General features: G+C 42.2%; 2 protein-coding genes across 6 annotated transcripts in view; both read right to left on the reverse strand.

Moving 5' to 3' along the window:
- Window positions 1-849: 849 nt before the first annotated feature.
- Window positions 850-3,459, reverse strand: LOC118146847 (uncharacterized). Its single transcript, XM_078347840.1, is given in 2 exon segments — window positions 850-2,673; window positions 2,675-3,459. Coding segments are annotated over 2 exon segments (2,211 nt in total). The 5' UTR covers window positions 3,209-3,459; the 3' UTR covers window positions 850-996.
- Window positions 3,460-14,120: 10,661 nt separating this feature from the next.
- SMCHD1 (structural maintenance of chromosomes flexible hinge domain containing 1) overlaps window positions 14,121-16,257 on the reverse strand; it is a 159,365-nt gene continuing 157,228 nt past the window's right edge. For 3 of the 5 annotated variants that reach the window (XR_013525775.1, XR_008476015.2, XM_035270679.3), the window contains one exon: window positions 14,121-15,150. Coding sequence is in view for 2 of the 5 variants with exons in the window: in XM_035270679.3 (XP_035126570.2) it covers window positions 15,126-15,150 (25 nt within the window). In the remaining 3 variants the exon portion in view is untranslated. The remainder of the gene's footprint in view (window positions 15,151-16,257) is intronic. The other 2 variants (XR_013525776.1, XM_035270680.3) reach the window with 1 other exon arrangement.

Consider the following 16,257-nt stretch of genomic DNA (forward strand, 5'->3'; position numbering starts at 1 on the left):
CAAGGATGCCCATTCTCACCACTGCTATTCAACATCACACAATCAGGCAAGAGGAAAAAACAAAAGGCATCCACATTGGAAAAGAGGACATCAAATTATTTTTATCTGATGAAGATATGATCTTGGATTTAGAAACATGTAAAGGTTCCACCAGAAAATCCCTAGAGTTGATCGATAAATAAATCCAGTTATTGCAGGATACAGAATCAATGTACCAAAATCAGCAGCATTTCTATACACCAATAATGGTCTAGTTGGGGAGGAAATTAAGAAGGCAATCCCATTTACAGTAGCAACAAAATGAAAAACGATATGCCACAGAATAAATTTGACAAGGAGTTTGAAGATTTCTACAAGAAAAACTACAAAACACTGATGAAAAACTAATAAGACAGAAAGAAATGGACAATCATCCCATGAATGGAAGAAACTCGTAGCATTAAAATGACCGTACTGCCCAAAGCAGCCTAGAGATTCAATACAACCCCTGCCAAAATACCAGTGTCATCATTCACAGAATTGGAAAAATCATACAATTCATATGGAACCAAAAAAAATCTCAAAGAGTCAAAGCCTTCCTCAGCAAATAGAAAAAAACACTAGAGGCATCCCATTTCACTACAAATTAGAACGACAAAATTTTTGACAAGTGTGTGGTAACTAAAAGAGCATGGTGCTAGCAGGAAAATAGACACATAGATTAATGGGACACATGACAGAGCCCAGAAAGACAGCCACATATTCACAGCCAATTGATCTTTGACACAGCTGACAGAAGCACAAACTGGGGAAAGGACTACAAACATCACCTCCAGATAGAGCTGAGACTTGAACGCAAGATACAAAACTAGAAAATATTAGAAGGAAACCTAGATAAAACTCTTCTGGACCTTGTTTAGCGAAGCTGCCTAACTTTGGCAGGTGTACAGTCTGAGGAGGCAGCATGTGCATCACGGGGAGAGGAAGAAGATGGGTTAGAAAGGGTCCCAGCCTGGCTCAAGGTGGAAGTGGTGGGTAAGAAACCCCTGCAGCTGAGTGTGCTGTGATGCCCTGGGCTGGCTGTCTTGGAGCAGAAGATGAGGCCTGGGCTGCAGCTGAAGAAGCTGGATGGGAATATGGACGAACCCACCTCAAGGTGCAGGTTCCCTGCTGCTGTCCATGAAGGACCACAGGTTTGGGCTGGGTGATGGCTGCAGCAATAGCAGCAAGTTTCCGTAGTGAGGTGGGGCCACTGACCCTCTGTCTGGCTAGGGTGGTGGTGGGAGAGGCAGAAGATGGGTTAGAAAGGGTCCCAGCCAGGCTCCAGGTGGAAGTGGTGGGTAAGGAAACCCCTGCGGCTGAGTGTGCTGTGGTGCCCTGGGCTGGCTGTGTTGGAGCAAAAGATGAGGTCTGGGCTGCAGCTGAAGCAGCTGGACGGGAATATGGATGAACCTGCTTCAAGGTGCGGGTTCCCTGCTGCTGTCCATGAAGGATCACAGGTTTGGGCTGGGTGGTGGCTGCAGCGGTAATGGGAAGTTTCTGTAGTGAGGTGGGACCACTGACCCTCGGTCTGGCCAGGGTGGTGGTGGGAGAGGCAGAGAATGGGTCAGGAAGGCTCCCAGCCAGGTCTGCAGCCCAGGTTGACTTTCTTTTGGTGTGGGGGCTCGAGGTGGAAGTGGTGGGTAAGGAAGCCCCTGCGGCTGAGTGTTCTGTGGTGCCCTGGGCTGGCTGTGTTGGAGCAGACGATGAGGCCTGGGCTGAGTCCCAGGAGTGTGCAGAGGTGGCAGGAAGGGTGTCTGAGGAGGAGAACAGGGGGCCTGCTGACCTGCACTTCCTCCCCAACACAGGAGGTCTAGACGGGGGCCCTGCAGCAGATGCTTGGAGGGCCACAGGGTCCAGGCCGTCTTGGGACTTGCATCTCTCCTGCTGTGCATCTGTGCTGGGTGCTTTAGGGACAGCAGGCAGAGATGTCCCTGTTGCCGGTGAGGACAAAGCATGGGAAAGCAGTGAGGCTCTGCACTCCCAGAGGGACTTTTCCTCACCCTGCAGTGCACTGTTTAGCCACAAAATTTCGGCATTTTTCTCCAGGTCCAGGTCTTCAGCGGTGACCCGAAACCCCAGCTGTAAGGGAGGTGGCAGCATCAGAGGCTCCCCTCGCCTGTGTGGCAGCAGAGGGAACTTTCGTCTATGGGGACTAGAGGCCTGAGATGTCGGGGAGCCACTCCTGGGGGCCAGTTTCACCCCAGGTGCTGCATCTGCTGCCTTTTCACACTGGGCCTGACCCTGAGAGACAGCCTGAGGGCTGACCTCACTCACTGTCTTTGAAGAAGGGAGGGGCAGCCGGCAGTGGGATGAGGCTGGCCCCTTCCTTCTCTTTAGCCACGGGAAGCCTCCCGTGGAGCTGTAGGAGCTGGAGATGGAATTGTGTTTGACGCAGCAGCTCATCCTGGAGGGCTGGGATGTTTTGTCAGATGGGATTTCTGACCTCTGGGTATGGAGGTCTCTCTGCAGGGGCCCAGGCCTGGGTACGAAGGGAGAGAGGCCTCCACTGTCCCGCAAGGGTCTAAATGCAGACCGTGCATACCTGGTGCCCTCAGGGCCCTCTTTCTGATCATCGGGCTTCTCTTGGACTCTGGGGTCCTTGTCCTGCTCAGGCATCCCTGCCCCACTCTCCATGAGGGCCCTCGACATGATCTCTGGATGGGAGTGTGGGGTAGAGCTGGGTGTTCTGGGCCCCAGAAAGGGAATTACCTCCTCCAGGGCCTCTCTGAGCCTCCTTACGATCCATGCAATCACTGTGCTGCCGGACATTCTGGTAAAGCGAGCACACAGCACTGGCTTGCTGCGGTACCTGTGCCTCAAATTGAAGGCAGGATCGCCGGTCGGAACACAGGGCTTGTAGGATACAGAAATCCTTGGACTTGTTTAGACACCAGGCTGATTCTAGGTGTCTGGGTACTTGTGGGAAGGCTTGCCACTCCGTCCAGGGGCAGGAGCAACGGAGAGATCCCACAAGCAAAGTGAAGTGAGGGATGCGGGCCGCAGGCTCAAGGCAAGTGAGTCCTACTGGCGGGTCCTCTGCCCCGGGAAAGGACCGGAACAGGGATAAAGGGCACAGAGTGCCCAGGTAACCGCTCCTGGGAGCAGTAGGGTATTTTCGGATCCTTGAACTCTCCAGAGCTGGGCTCTGAGCATCCTCTTGACTGCTGCCAACTGGCGAAGGGAGCATTCTCCTGTTGCCAGGAAATGCAACATTCAAACCTGAGCGAGTGCAGCACGTGAAAAGACAGGCACGAGTGCCATATCCGCGCTGGAAGGGCGACCTTAAGGGATTCTTGAGACAAGGTAAGCGTGCCAGGCACCGCTGACAATGCGGAGTCAGTGGCGGGCGTGGGAACGTCAAAATAGGCGCACGTGAGGCACCTGCGAACAATGGCGGCGAGGGAGGGCGCGGGGTAGAAGGGGCGCCTGATAGGTACTAGAAGGAGAGGCGCGCGCACAAAGGACGCCAGGCGTTAACGGTCTGGCCGGCAAGGTTCGCGCACAAGGCACCTGATGGCAATGGAAGGGGCGGCGCGCGCAAAGTGTACCGTAGGGAGAGGCGCGCGCACTGAGGACCTGGGACCTTAACGGATTGGCGCGTCAAGGTACGGGCACGAGGCAGCTACTGGCAACTGCGGGATTGGGGGCGGGGTAGGGAGCGGCGCGCGCACCAGGTATGAATATTAGCTGGTAGTGGTGGCACGTGCCTGTAGGCTCAGCTACTAGGGAGGCTGAGGCAGGAGAATCGCTTGAACCTGGGACGCGGAGGTTACAGTGAGCTGAGGTCGTGCCACTGCACTCCAGCCTGGCAACAGAACGGGACTCGGCCAAAAGAAAAAGAACCAAAAAGAGCCAGCAGAGCCTTGTCCACACCCAGCGCAACAGCATCGACGAGCTGGAGCGGCGGCTGGACGGAGCTGAGCGCGGAGAATCGCTGCTTGTGGGAGCATCAGCAGCTGCTACCTGGCGGTCTTCCGGCTGCCGGCCTCCTAGGCACCGCTGTCGCCGCTGCCGGGGCCCAGGAACCTCTTCAGCACTACGGACAGCGCTCTTTCGCCCAGTCACAGCCGGCGCCTCAGCCGGCATCGTTTCAGAACCACGGACAGCTTCCGGCGCAACCCCAGCCAGGCCCTGGCGGCAGGGCTCACACACCCCAGGCGCTCCATCAGCACCTGGGCACACTTGGGGCCAAGGTCAACAATGAGAAGAAAGGTCACCCGGATTGCCATGCTGCCCCCGGAGCCCCTCTTCAGCAAGAATCTCCCTCGCCGTCGCCAAAGATGTCCCAAGCAGCAGACTTGAGTGAGCAGGGAGGAGCAGATGGGCACTGCCATGGTGGGAGCAAGGGAAGCAAGTGGGTGTGAGGGGACAGAGAAATCGGGTGCGTAGGAATCTAAAGGACCTGGGTGATGAGGTGTGAAGGGGTGAGAAGATGTTTGGGGGCAGAAGCCTGACAGGTAGATTTGTGGGGAAAGAGGGGAAAATATCAGTGTTTGAGAAGGTTCGGGGGAATGTTGGAGCAAAAAGGCGTAACCAGATCATCGGGAGGGGTAAAGGAGGAAAGAAATTGGACATTTAAGCCATTGGGAATATTGAAACCTGGCAGCATTTACAGGGGCTAGACTGGGAAGAAGTTGGAGTGAAAATCAAACTGAAGAAAATAGAACCATTGAAAAATTTTAGAAAAAGTTTGGAAGAGAGTTTGAGTAGTGAAAGTATTTGAATGGAGAGTGGGATATGAAAAAATCAGAAGCTTGGAGGCATGTGAAGAGCTCTAAAAGGGCTGCAGCCAAGAAAGGGTACTGGGTAGAGGGGAATTCAGAAAGTGGGGGACAAAGCTGAAAAGCAGGAGTGATATGGGAAGAAAGGGGAGCTGTCCAGCACAGATATCCTGGTTAAAGTACAAGGACATAGAATATACTACATGCCTGTAAGCATGGCATGTTTAACAGCTACATAGGATGGGGCTGAACAAAGAGTTATCAGCACACTTATGATTTATTCTTTAACAAGAAAGGAAACTTTGAGAAGGAGCTTTTCCTTCCCACACCAACCATATACAAACTCTAACAAAAGTAAATAAAGCAGTCTGGTTATTAGCCAATAGGGAAAAGTGAAAACTCAAATTTTATGGCCCATCTAAAGTGAGTACCAGTTACTCAGTTCACAGTGTTACCAAAATAAAGGCAAACCAGCATTGCCTGACTACCTGATTCTTTTGGAGAAGCTAGGATCCAGATATTTATGAATTTTGCCGGTTTTATAAATAATTTTACCAATTTCTACTGGACTCCTACAAGGATTTTCATGTTGGGAGTGCCTTGTACTAAAACACCTCCTAGGCACTGCTGTCGCCACTGCCGGAGCCCGGGAACCTCTTCAGCACTACGGACAGCGCTCTTTCGCCCAGTCACAGCTGGTGCCTCGGCCGGCATCGTTTCAGAACCACGGACAGCTCCTGGCGCAACCCCAGCCGGGCCCTGGCGGCAGGGCTCACACACCCCAGGCGCTCCATCAGCACCTGGGCACAGATATTTGTGTCACTGAGGGTGGACCCCTCATGAATAGATTAATTCTCTCTCTGGGGATGGGTGAGATGAGTGAGTTCTCATACTGTGGGCTCCCATGAGAGCTGATTGTTAAAAAGAACCTAGAGATTCCTTCTCTTTATTTCCTTTCTCACCAGGTGACTTCTTTACACATTGGCTCCTCTTTGCCTTCTGCCATGAGTGAAAGTGGCCTGAGGCAGATGCCCAATCCTAAACTTTTCAGCCATCCAGAATTATGAGCCAAATAAACCTTTCTTCTTTATAAATTACCCAGCCTCAGGTGTTCTTTAATAGCAACACAAAATGGACTAAGATACTTGCTTTACCTGCCTGGCCCCAGTCGGCATTAAGATTTTAATCCCTAAGTTCTCTCAAATGATATGATAGGCTGAATTATGCCCCCCAAAATGCCTAAGTCCTTGTAAAACAAAAACAAAATTCTGAGGCCTCCCAACCATCTGAATGGACTACCTCCTCAGTCAAGCACTTTTAAAATTTAACCTGAAAGACTGGCTTGGGCCATTACAGGAAGTAGGGGTCAGACATGCCTCATTATACCTCTCTGGCATTAACATCAACACAAACCTTAGTCTGATAAGAAGTACTTATATCTATTCTCTCTGAAGCCTGCTACCTGAAGGCTTCCTCTGCACACTAAGAACTTTAGTCTCTACAATCCTTTATCTTAACCTAGATATTTTCTTTCTGTTGATCCCAGGTCTTTATATAAACTCAACCAGTTGGCAACCAGAAAATTAAAAAATCTACCTATAACCTGGAAGCTCTCCCCAGCCTCAGCTTCCATTTGTCCTGCCTTTCTGAACTGAACCAATGTATTTCTTAAATGTATCTGATTGAAGTCTCATGTCTTCCTAACATGTATAAAACCAAGCTGCACCCAACCACCTTGGACACATGTTCTCAGGACTTCCTGAGGGCTATGTCACAGGCCATGGTCACTCATATTTGGCACAGAATAAATCTCTTCAAATATTTTACAGAATTTGCCTGTTTCTATTAACATCCTGATCCCTAGAACCTGCAAATGGTACCTTATATAGCAAAAGGGGCTTTGCTGGGGTGATCAAGTTAAGAATCTTGAGATGGGGGATTATTCTGGATTATCTGGATGGACTTGATGTAATCACAGGGGTTCCCACAAGACAAGAAAAGAAGGGACAGGATCATAGAGAGATGTGGACAGAAGCAGAGGCTGAAATTATGCACTTTGTAGACAAATGTAGAGGCTGCAAGTCAAGGAATGCACATGGCCTCTAGAAACTGGAAAAGGCAAGAAAACAGATCTCCCGTAGAATCTCCAGAAGCAATACAGCTCTGCTGATACCTTGGTTTTAGCCTGTAATATCTATTTTGGATTTCTGACCTTCAGAATTGTAAGATAATAAATCTGCTGTTTAAGCCACTCAGCGTATGGTGATTTGTTACAACAGCAACAGGAAACTAGCAGACATAGCATTTAAGTTTATTTACTACCCTATTTCAATGAACCCCTTAATGCTAATTTCTTTCCTATTTGCTCCATTCTCTGTACAACCTATAATTGCTCTACATCAAATTACTCATCATTCCCCAGGACTCCATGCTTTTCACATTGCCATATTTTTGTGTCATTCTTTTTGCCTAAAATTATATATCTCTGTTTAAAGCATCTAGAAGAGAAAAGGGGAATCCTACTTTAATATTGGTAACTACTAAAGATGTTTCTACCATTTGTAGTGCAGGCAAGCTGAAGTTGATGAACGACACCACAGATCATCCCACAAGTTTCCTACCTGAGAAAGTGCAACCTATTATAAGAGTCCCATTAAGATACCCTAATTTGGAAGGATTCAAGCTGGAAAAGAAGGCAGTTCGCTGTGGGTCGGGTGGGGAGTTCTTGACTCAATGTCCTTTTAGCATTGTAGAATAACACTGGGAAGCCAATGTGATGGGAGTTGCAAAGGCAGGTATGGGCATGGCAAATGGAAAGGTGACAAATGATGGGAACTCCTAAAGATGCACCTTCTTTGTGCCTTTCTGTGCATCCTAGAGGTTGCAGTGAGCCGAGATTTTGCCACTGCAGAGGTTGCAGTGGATCATCTGAAGTTAAAATCGAAATAGATGCATTTGAAGTTAAAATCGAAAGCTAACTCAAGAAAAGAGTTGAGACTGTAATCAGCCAGCTTCAGCTTTGGTTGCAGCATTGGCAGTCCCAGAAAAGAGAGCAGCCATCTCCCAGTGGGACAGACAGAACTGCTCTAGCTAACAACAGCCACATTTGCACCTACTCAACCAAGGCAGTAAGCACCTCCCGCCACATGCCTATGCAGGTGAGCTGCTCCCAGGCTTCTGGGCACTACTCAGTCTGATTCCTGACTGGGCTCACTGCCAAGTCTGCTGAACCACTGGTTTCCAAGATCTACAATGCCACCACTATGACTAATTAATATTGCCAAGTCACCTGCCACAATTGGCCATGGCCTCTGGGAATGGTAGTGACAATAGATACACAGGCAGGACACAAACCGAGCTTTGTGGGTAGTTCCCACAGTTCATTGAGCATCTTGGATTTGTGGATTCATGTATTTTGTCAAATCTGGGAACTTTGGGTGCATTATTAAACTATTCTTCATTCTTTGTTTTTCTACCTGCTCCTCAGATGCAGTAATTTCAAGTGTCCTGACTTCACGATCATTGATTTTTTTTTTCATCTTTATGCAGTAATTTCAAGTGTCTTGTCTTCATGATCACTGATTTTTTTCCCCATCTTTATGCTTTATGTTTATGGCTGCTTTTATGCACTTTTTCTCAAGAACTTCTCTTTGGTTCATCTTTACAGTTTCTCTTCACTCATATCCTCATTTTGTTCATATATTGTTTTCTGATTTCCTTTAGTTCTTTGTCCATGTTTTCCTTTAGCTCTTTGAGCATATTTAAGATAATTGGTTTAAAGTCTTTGTATAATAAGTCTGTTCTAGACTTTCCCAGGGACAGTTTTTGTCCATTTCTTATTTCATTAAATGAATGACAGTTTCCTGTTTCTTTGTATGCTTTGTGACCGTTGTTGTTAACTGAACATTTGAATAGTATAATAGTATAATGTGACAACTCTGAGACTCTCCTCCCTAAAGTTTGCTGTGTGTGTGTGTGTGTGTGTGTGAATGCTGTAGTAGTCTACTCAGCTAGTGATTCCCCAAACTATTTTTGCAAAGACTATTATTCCTTGTTGCAAATGGTCACCGAAGTCTCTTTTCCTTAAATAGTGTTCAGCTGATGTTTTGACATATTTCCTTGAGTACCAGGAACTAAAAAGCAACAGCCCTCTCCGTCTTTGCAGATTGACTCTGTGTTAGGGCCCTCCTTCAACACTGAACTAGGCTTGTCCTAAACCTAGGGATTAGCCTGAGGTGAAAGCTAATACTCTTCTCAAGTCGTTCCTGAGCATTCATCTTGCCTGGGCAAACGTGACTTTTTAAATACCCACATATACATATATAGATGATACTGTTTTTGTTTTTGTTTTTATTTTGAGACAGGCTCTGTCTCTAGCTCCCTGCAGCATTGATCTCTTGGGCTCAACCCACTCCCCACTTCCCACCCCAGTAGTCCACAGTGTCTATCGTTCCCATGTTTATGTCCATGCGTGCTCAATGTTTAACATCCCCTTGTAAGTGAGAACATGCGGTATTTGGTTTTCTGTTTGTTAGTTTGCTTAGGAGATATTCTTTATTTGATGTGACATTGTTATAATGTTTGTTTAGTTCTGTGAATATATTTACAATGGGTACTATATATGAATATATTTATAATTTTTTGTTAAATCTGACATCTGATCACTCTACAGGTAGTTTTTCCTACCTACCTTATTTCCAGTGTATGAGTCATACTTTGTTTCTTTGCATGGCTCATACATTTTTGTTGGAAACTGGACATTTTAAATAACATGCTGTAGCTACTCTACTAGTTCACCTCCCTCTGGTTTGGTTATTATTATTTGCTTAAGTTTAGTGACTGGCTGGATTATTTTAGTGTAATCTATCCTTCCCTATAGCCAACAGCGTTGTTCCTCAAGTTCTTCCTCAGGAAGGCACAGCTTTTGGTATGCCCAGAAATCCTGGGGATAAAAATGGTACTCGTAGGGCTCTCTTCCACTTTTCCCTCTGACCATCTGCCCTGTTGTTCAGCTCAACTAATTGCTGGCTTATTGCTCTATTGTTTACACCAATGCCCTAGTTTCAGTCTTTGCTGTCTCACCCTTAAGAGCAGCCTTCCCTGAATCCTCTCTCTCTCTCTCTCAGGGTGTACTGTCCATTCTGCACTTAACTTTCAAAATATTCTTTCTCCTTTATGATAAATTACCCTATGTTGCACTTCTTTTGCTGTGTGTCTCTCTTGAAAATTCGTTTAAACTAAGAAGAACCCAGGTATCACCACAGCCATCAACAGCGTAATTTCTACTATTTTTCAAAGAACTCTTTTTAAACTTCTCATTTTCTTTTGTAAAACAGTTCCTTTGGGAAGAGATTAGGAGATACTTGTTTTGTTTTCATCCTACTTCCTTTGCAGGCAAAAATCTCTGAGCCAGGGACCTGGAGCTAGAGGTGGGAACAATGGCAAGCTTGAGTTGACACTCTAGCTTTAGAAGTTGAGTGCAATGGAATGGGGCAGGAGCCTGAGATCCTCTTGACTTGCTTTTCCTGGGGTAGAACCCTGCTTCATGAGCCAGAGGGCTATCAATGCCCCAGTAATCTCAGCACATATATTCCAAGGTTTCGTAGCCTGGTGGGAAGAAGACAGCTCTTATCTCTTGGCAACACTGACCCAGGACTTAATGCTAGCAAAACGCAGTTGAAGGCAGGACAAGAATCACTAAAGTCTTGCTCTTTTGGGGGAAAAAAAAACCTTCTGGCTGGGAGATGGTGGGATAAGGAACCCAGCATTTTTGGCTGCATTAGTCTACTTGCTGAGCTTGGAAGTGAGTAATCAGTCTTGGTGCAAACTACCACCGATTTTCATCTTCCTTACTGAATTTTTGTAGATGTTCTTGAATAGATGTTTTTCATTGCCATATGTCCTCAGGACCATTTCCAGAGGTTTTATATGACTGCTTTTAATATTTTTCACCAGTTTCACAGTATGAAAATTAAACATTCAAATTTTTTACTAAAAGGGATGTGAAGGATCTCTTCAAGGAGAACTATAAACCACTGCTCAAGGAAAATAACAGAGGATAAAAACAGATGGAAAAACATTCCATGCTTATGGTTAGGAAGAATCAGTATCGTGAAAATGGCCATACTGCCCAAAGTAATTTACAGATTCAATGCTATCCCCATCAAGCTACCACGGACTTTCTTCAGAGAATTGGAAAAAACCATCTTAAATTTCATATGGAACCAAAAAAGAGCCCGCATAGTCAAGACAATCCTAAGCAAAAAGAACAAAGCTGGAGGCATCACACTACCTGACTTCAAACTATACTATAAGGCTACAGTAATCCAAACAGCATGATACTGTTACCAAAACAAAGATATAGTCCAATGGAACAGAACAGAAGCCTCAGAAGTAATGCCACACATCTACAACCATCTGATCTTTGACAAACACAGCCAACGGGGTAAGGATTCCATATTTAAAAGTGTTGGGAAAAGTGGGTAGACATATGCAGAAAGCTCAAACTGGATCCCTTCCTTACAACTTAAACAAAAATTAACTCAAGATGTATTAAAGAATCAACATAAGACCTAACACCATAAAAATTAAAAACCTAGGCAATACCATTCAGGACATAGGTATGGGCAAGGACTTCATGACTAAACACCAAAAGCAATGACAACAAAAGCCACAATAGACAAATGGGATCTAATTAAATTAAAGAGCTTCTGCACAGCAAGAGAAACTATCATTAGAGTGAACCAGCAACCAACAGAATGGGAAAAATTTTTTGCAATCTATCCATCTGACAAAAGGCTAATATCCAGAGTCTACAAACAACTTAAACAAATTTACAGGAAGAAAAACAACCCCATCAAAAAGTGGGTGAAGGATAGAAAATATTTATGCAGCCAACAAACATATGAAAAAAAGCTCATTATCAGTGGTCACTAGAAAAATGCAAATCAAAACCACAACGAGATACCATCTAATGACAGTTAAATAGCGATCATTAAAAAATTTAGGAGACAACAGATGCTGGAGAGAATGTGGTGAAATAGGAATGCTTTCACACTGTTGGTGGGAATGTAAATTAGTTCAACCATTGTGGAAGATGGTGTGGCGATTCCTCAAGGATCTAGAACTAGAAATACCATTTGACCCAGCTAATCCCATTATGGGTTATATACACAAAGGATTATAAATCATTCTATTATAAAGTCGCATGCACATGTATGTTTATTGTGGCACTGTTCACAATAGCAAAGACTTGGAACCAACCCAAATGCCCATCAATGATAGACTGGATAAAGAAAATGTGGCACATATACAGCACGGAATACTATGCAGCCATAAAAAAGGATGTCCTTTGCAGAAACATGGATGAAGCTGGAAACCATCATTCTCAGAAAACTTAGACAAGAATAAAAAACCAAACACCACATGTTCTCACTCCTAAGTGGGAGTCGAACAATGAGAACACATGAATAGAGGGAGGAGAACATCACACACCGGGACCTGTCATGCGTTGGGGGCTGGAGGAGGGATAGCAGGGAGTGAGGGGTATGGGAGGGATAGCATTGGGAAATATACCTAATGTAGATGATGAGGTAATGGATGCAGCAAACCACCATGGCATGTGTATACCTATCTAACAAACCTGCACTTTCTGCACATGTACCCCAGAAGCCAAAGAATAATTAAAAAACTCGATACTAAAAATACAATGGAATTAACCTCATCATTTTCATGACTATAAAATAATAAAGTCATAGAGTCAAAGTATAGACAATTTAGAAGATGGAATTTTATCTTTTTAGCACTAATATTTAACAATAGGAATCAATTTCACTTAAAATAATCTGAATATTATATATGCAACATAAATTTTAGTTTCTATAAAGAATCTTATACCAAAAACTCTATAAAATGTTAAGTAAATTGAGCCTATTTTTACCAAAGGCCTGGACAAATGTACACATTAAAACTGATGAACATAATGTGCAAAAAGGCTTGGAAAGAGTTTTATTTCAGTCACTTCAAAATACAAGTAGATTATTATTTTCCTTTGGAAGAAGAAACCAGAAAGAAAAATTCCTGATTGTAACATAGTGACAAATTTCGGATTATATAACACGTAACAGGATAAATGGTTGTAGCAATTTTTTTCCAGTTACATTCTTTTGTAGTAAAAGTCTAGTATTAAATCTTAGAAGAAAATTTTAATTGTTCTTACATTTTACATATTAAACACAAGTGATTTATTATTAATATCTGGTGCAGTGTGAACCTCAGTATTTGCTCAAATATAGAAAAGATTACCTTAATGTGCTGATAAATATCCTTAGATAAATCCAGCTGTGAAAATGTAGAAAAACTTTTTACTGTAATTACTGGGAACCACAAAGTTAATTTTGACAGGGTGGAAAAACTCCATAAAAATGGATATTCATACTTAAAACCTTATTTTACTATAAAACTATTTCTTTACAATATTATAAAGTGAACAAAAATTTACAGATACCGGCTTGGTGCTAGATAATATCCATAGAATCTACCATATTAAGGAATAAAAATTCACATGTTGGTGCATGCCTATAATCCCAGTTATATAGGAGGCCAAGGCAGGAAGATGGCTTGAACCCAGGAGGTTCAAGACTGGCATGGGCACTGTAGTGAGACCACTGTCGCTTAGGGGAAAAAAATTGACGTTTTTAAACACACTTTTAATAAAAATTAAGACATTTTAAAAATAGTTTTTTTGCTTCTAGATAGTCTCAATGTCTTGGATTTGAAACATGACTCCTTTTTGATACAATGAATTAAAAAGCAAACTAGTTCCACATACTAATTATACTTCCAAGTCTAGTTTCTAAGAAGTCATTTCTCTTTAACCATTCTTATCTATCAATCATTTTCATATAATCTAATGTCCAGATATTATTTGTTCAGGTGAGTATCCCTAATCTAAAAATCAGAAATCAGAAATCTTCCAAAATCCTAACCATTTGAGTGCAGACATGACACATAAAGGAAATGCTCACTGAAGCATTTCCAATTTCTAATGAAAGATATTTGGATTAGGGATGCTCAACTGGTAAATATAATGCAAATATTAAAAAAAACGACGACAACAACCAAAAAACAAAACAAAACCGAAATCCAAAACACTTTAAGTCCCAAGTATTTACAATAAGGGATACTCAATGTGTAGTACTATGGGAGCCAATCTTCTCCATGGCTAATTCTCTAATTGCCATTTTGTTTGTTTCTTTCTGTAACAACAGTTTAAATGATTTCCAATTATTAAGATAGGTTGACACCACAAAAGTTTTTTAAAAAGATAACTTATATGAAACTTTCAATATTAAAAAAGAAAAACACTTATCTATTCAGTAGGGAAGAAACAATCTTGTTTATTAATGTCCTGCATGTTTAGAAAGGGTTTAAAAACACATACATTTCCTGGGACACAAACTTACCAAATGTATGTCCTTACAAAATAACTTCACAGATCAATAGTCTTGAACTTACACAAAGACATATATATGACATACATTTTCAGTTAATATACCATTCAAGTGTTTTTGCAGCAACTTTCTACCAGAAAGTACATTAATGTGAGAATGTATGTTCTTTAACCCCTTAAAAATAGTAATAAACAATTACAAAATAATGTAAATGTAGAATTAAGGCAGAGACTACATATTCTAGTATTAATAAAGTCAAACAATAGTTATAAAACTTGCTGCTGCTGAATATTATACGTATATACAGGGTAAGTCTTTTGAAATTTGAAATGCCACCATTGTCATAAGTTCACTCATTAATTTAATGGTTTTCTGGGTATCTTAACATTTCCATTCCCAAATACCTGTGCTTTTAAAATTTTTAACCTGAATTCTGCATTGAGTTTCCTCACATATTTACAATGAGATATCTAGCCTCTAGAACCTTCCTTAAACAAAAGACAAAACATCTTTGTTAAATAAAATTCAGACAAAAGTAATAAAACAGTTTTCAAGAAATAGTTCTAACATGTTCATTATAATTATACTGAAAAATAGTACATACACTTTTCTTCAGGATTAATAAATGCCACGTGCCAGTTTTAGAGTCACTGCCACATTAGCACATTTTCCTCTTACACATTTGCAAGATAATGACAAACAAAGGGCATCATGTCTGGAATAATTCCAGTAAATCCACATTGTTCAGTAAGATTCATAAAATTGAATGGTTGTTTCCAGTCCCATCTGAATAGAAATGGAAATTCATGCCCAGTTACTTGTATTGTCCCCAGAAATATTCAGTCTGGTAAGTCACTCTCTTGGTCTTCTGAAACAGAGATGCAGAAAGCAAGGCATTCTTAGTAAGACCAATGGCCTCTTCTGTCACCTCTCATACATCTGTTTTGGTTATAATCCTGGTCAAGGAGGAAAAAAAAAAAGTTTTATGTACCAAAGGCTTCCTTTCCCTGATCTCCCTCATCATATCTAGATGCTTAAATAGCCAATAAAACCATGTTCTCTTAATTAGAATTCTTGGTATAAACAGATTTAATTAAATCCTTATATACAATCATTTCCGTCACATGTATGCAAAACAAGCCCCAAAGTAGTTAACACACAAACACACACAGTATAGGACATATATAAGTAATTTGTATCACAGTGCTTTGAAATGGTATTATCTCAGACCCGAATTCTGCAGATTTTTGCTTTCTACTCCCTTTCCTTAAATAAACTTATTATTGTAAGAACAGGAATTATAATGCTTATTACAGAAAAGTCACAAAATAAAGACAAGCAAAATAAAGCATTTAATATTCATAATCTCATTCATGTAGAGATGAACAAAGTGAACACCTTGACATATATACCTACAGATTTAAAAATTCAGATATATTTAAATATTTTCGAATAGTTCCCTGAACTGCCGTCTCCAAATAGAAGATACATATTTTTAACAGAACTAATTTTTAATCTTACTATGTAGAAAATGATTTAGAAAACTGAAGTCTCCATTCAAGAAAACAGTGGAGCCTACTGCATAGTATCATATATTGCTAAGCATACTGAATGGACTCTAAGATTTTTTTCTGGCATTTAACATCTCTGAAATCCAGATGTGCTTTATCATGTATGAGTTAATTTGCAAGAGTTTTCTTTAATGTTTCATAAAATGCCATTTCTTATAGTTAATGAAATCTTAAAGCTGATGAAACATAGTATGTGATCAGTAAGCACAAACAACAAATATATATGTAATATATATGTACACATATGTAAATAAAAACATAAACATAAATAGACAGACACACATATAATGTACCTATTTCCTTTCCTACTATTAAATTTGTTCCTGACTGTATGGATGAAATATACCAATATTCAATACTGTTAAGATATTTTATTTCCAATGCTCTGACCTTTTGAGAGTATGAGATTTATTAAAGAGTTACGGTATATAGGACAAGACTGAGGATGAGAAAATCCCTAACAGTGATTTTAACAAATATCCTGAAGATAAT

The sequence above is a fragment of the Callithrix jacchus genome, chromosome 13 (assembly GCF_049354715.1).
Source record: "Callithrix jacchus isolate 240 chromosome 13, calJac240_pri, whole genome shotgun sequence".
Lineage (NCBI taxonomy): Eukaryota > Metazoa > Chordata > Mammalia > Primates > Cebidae > Callithrix > Callithrix jacchus.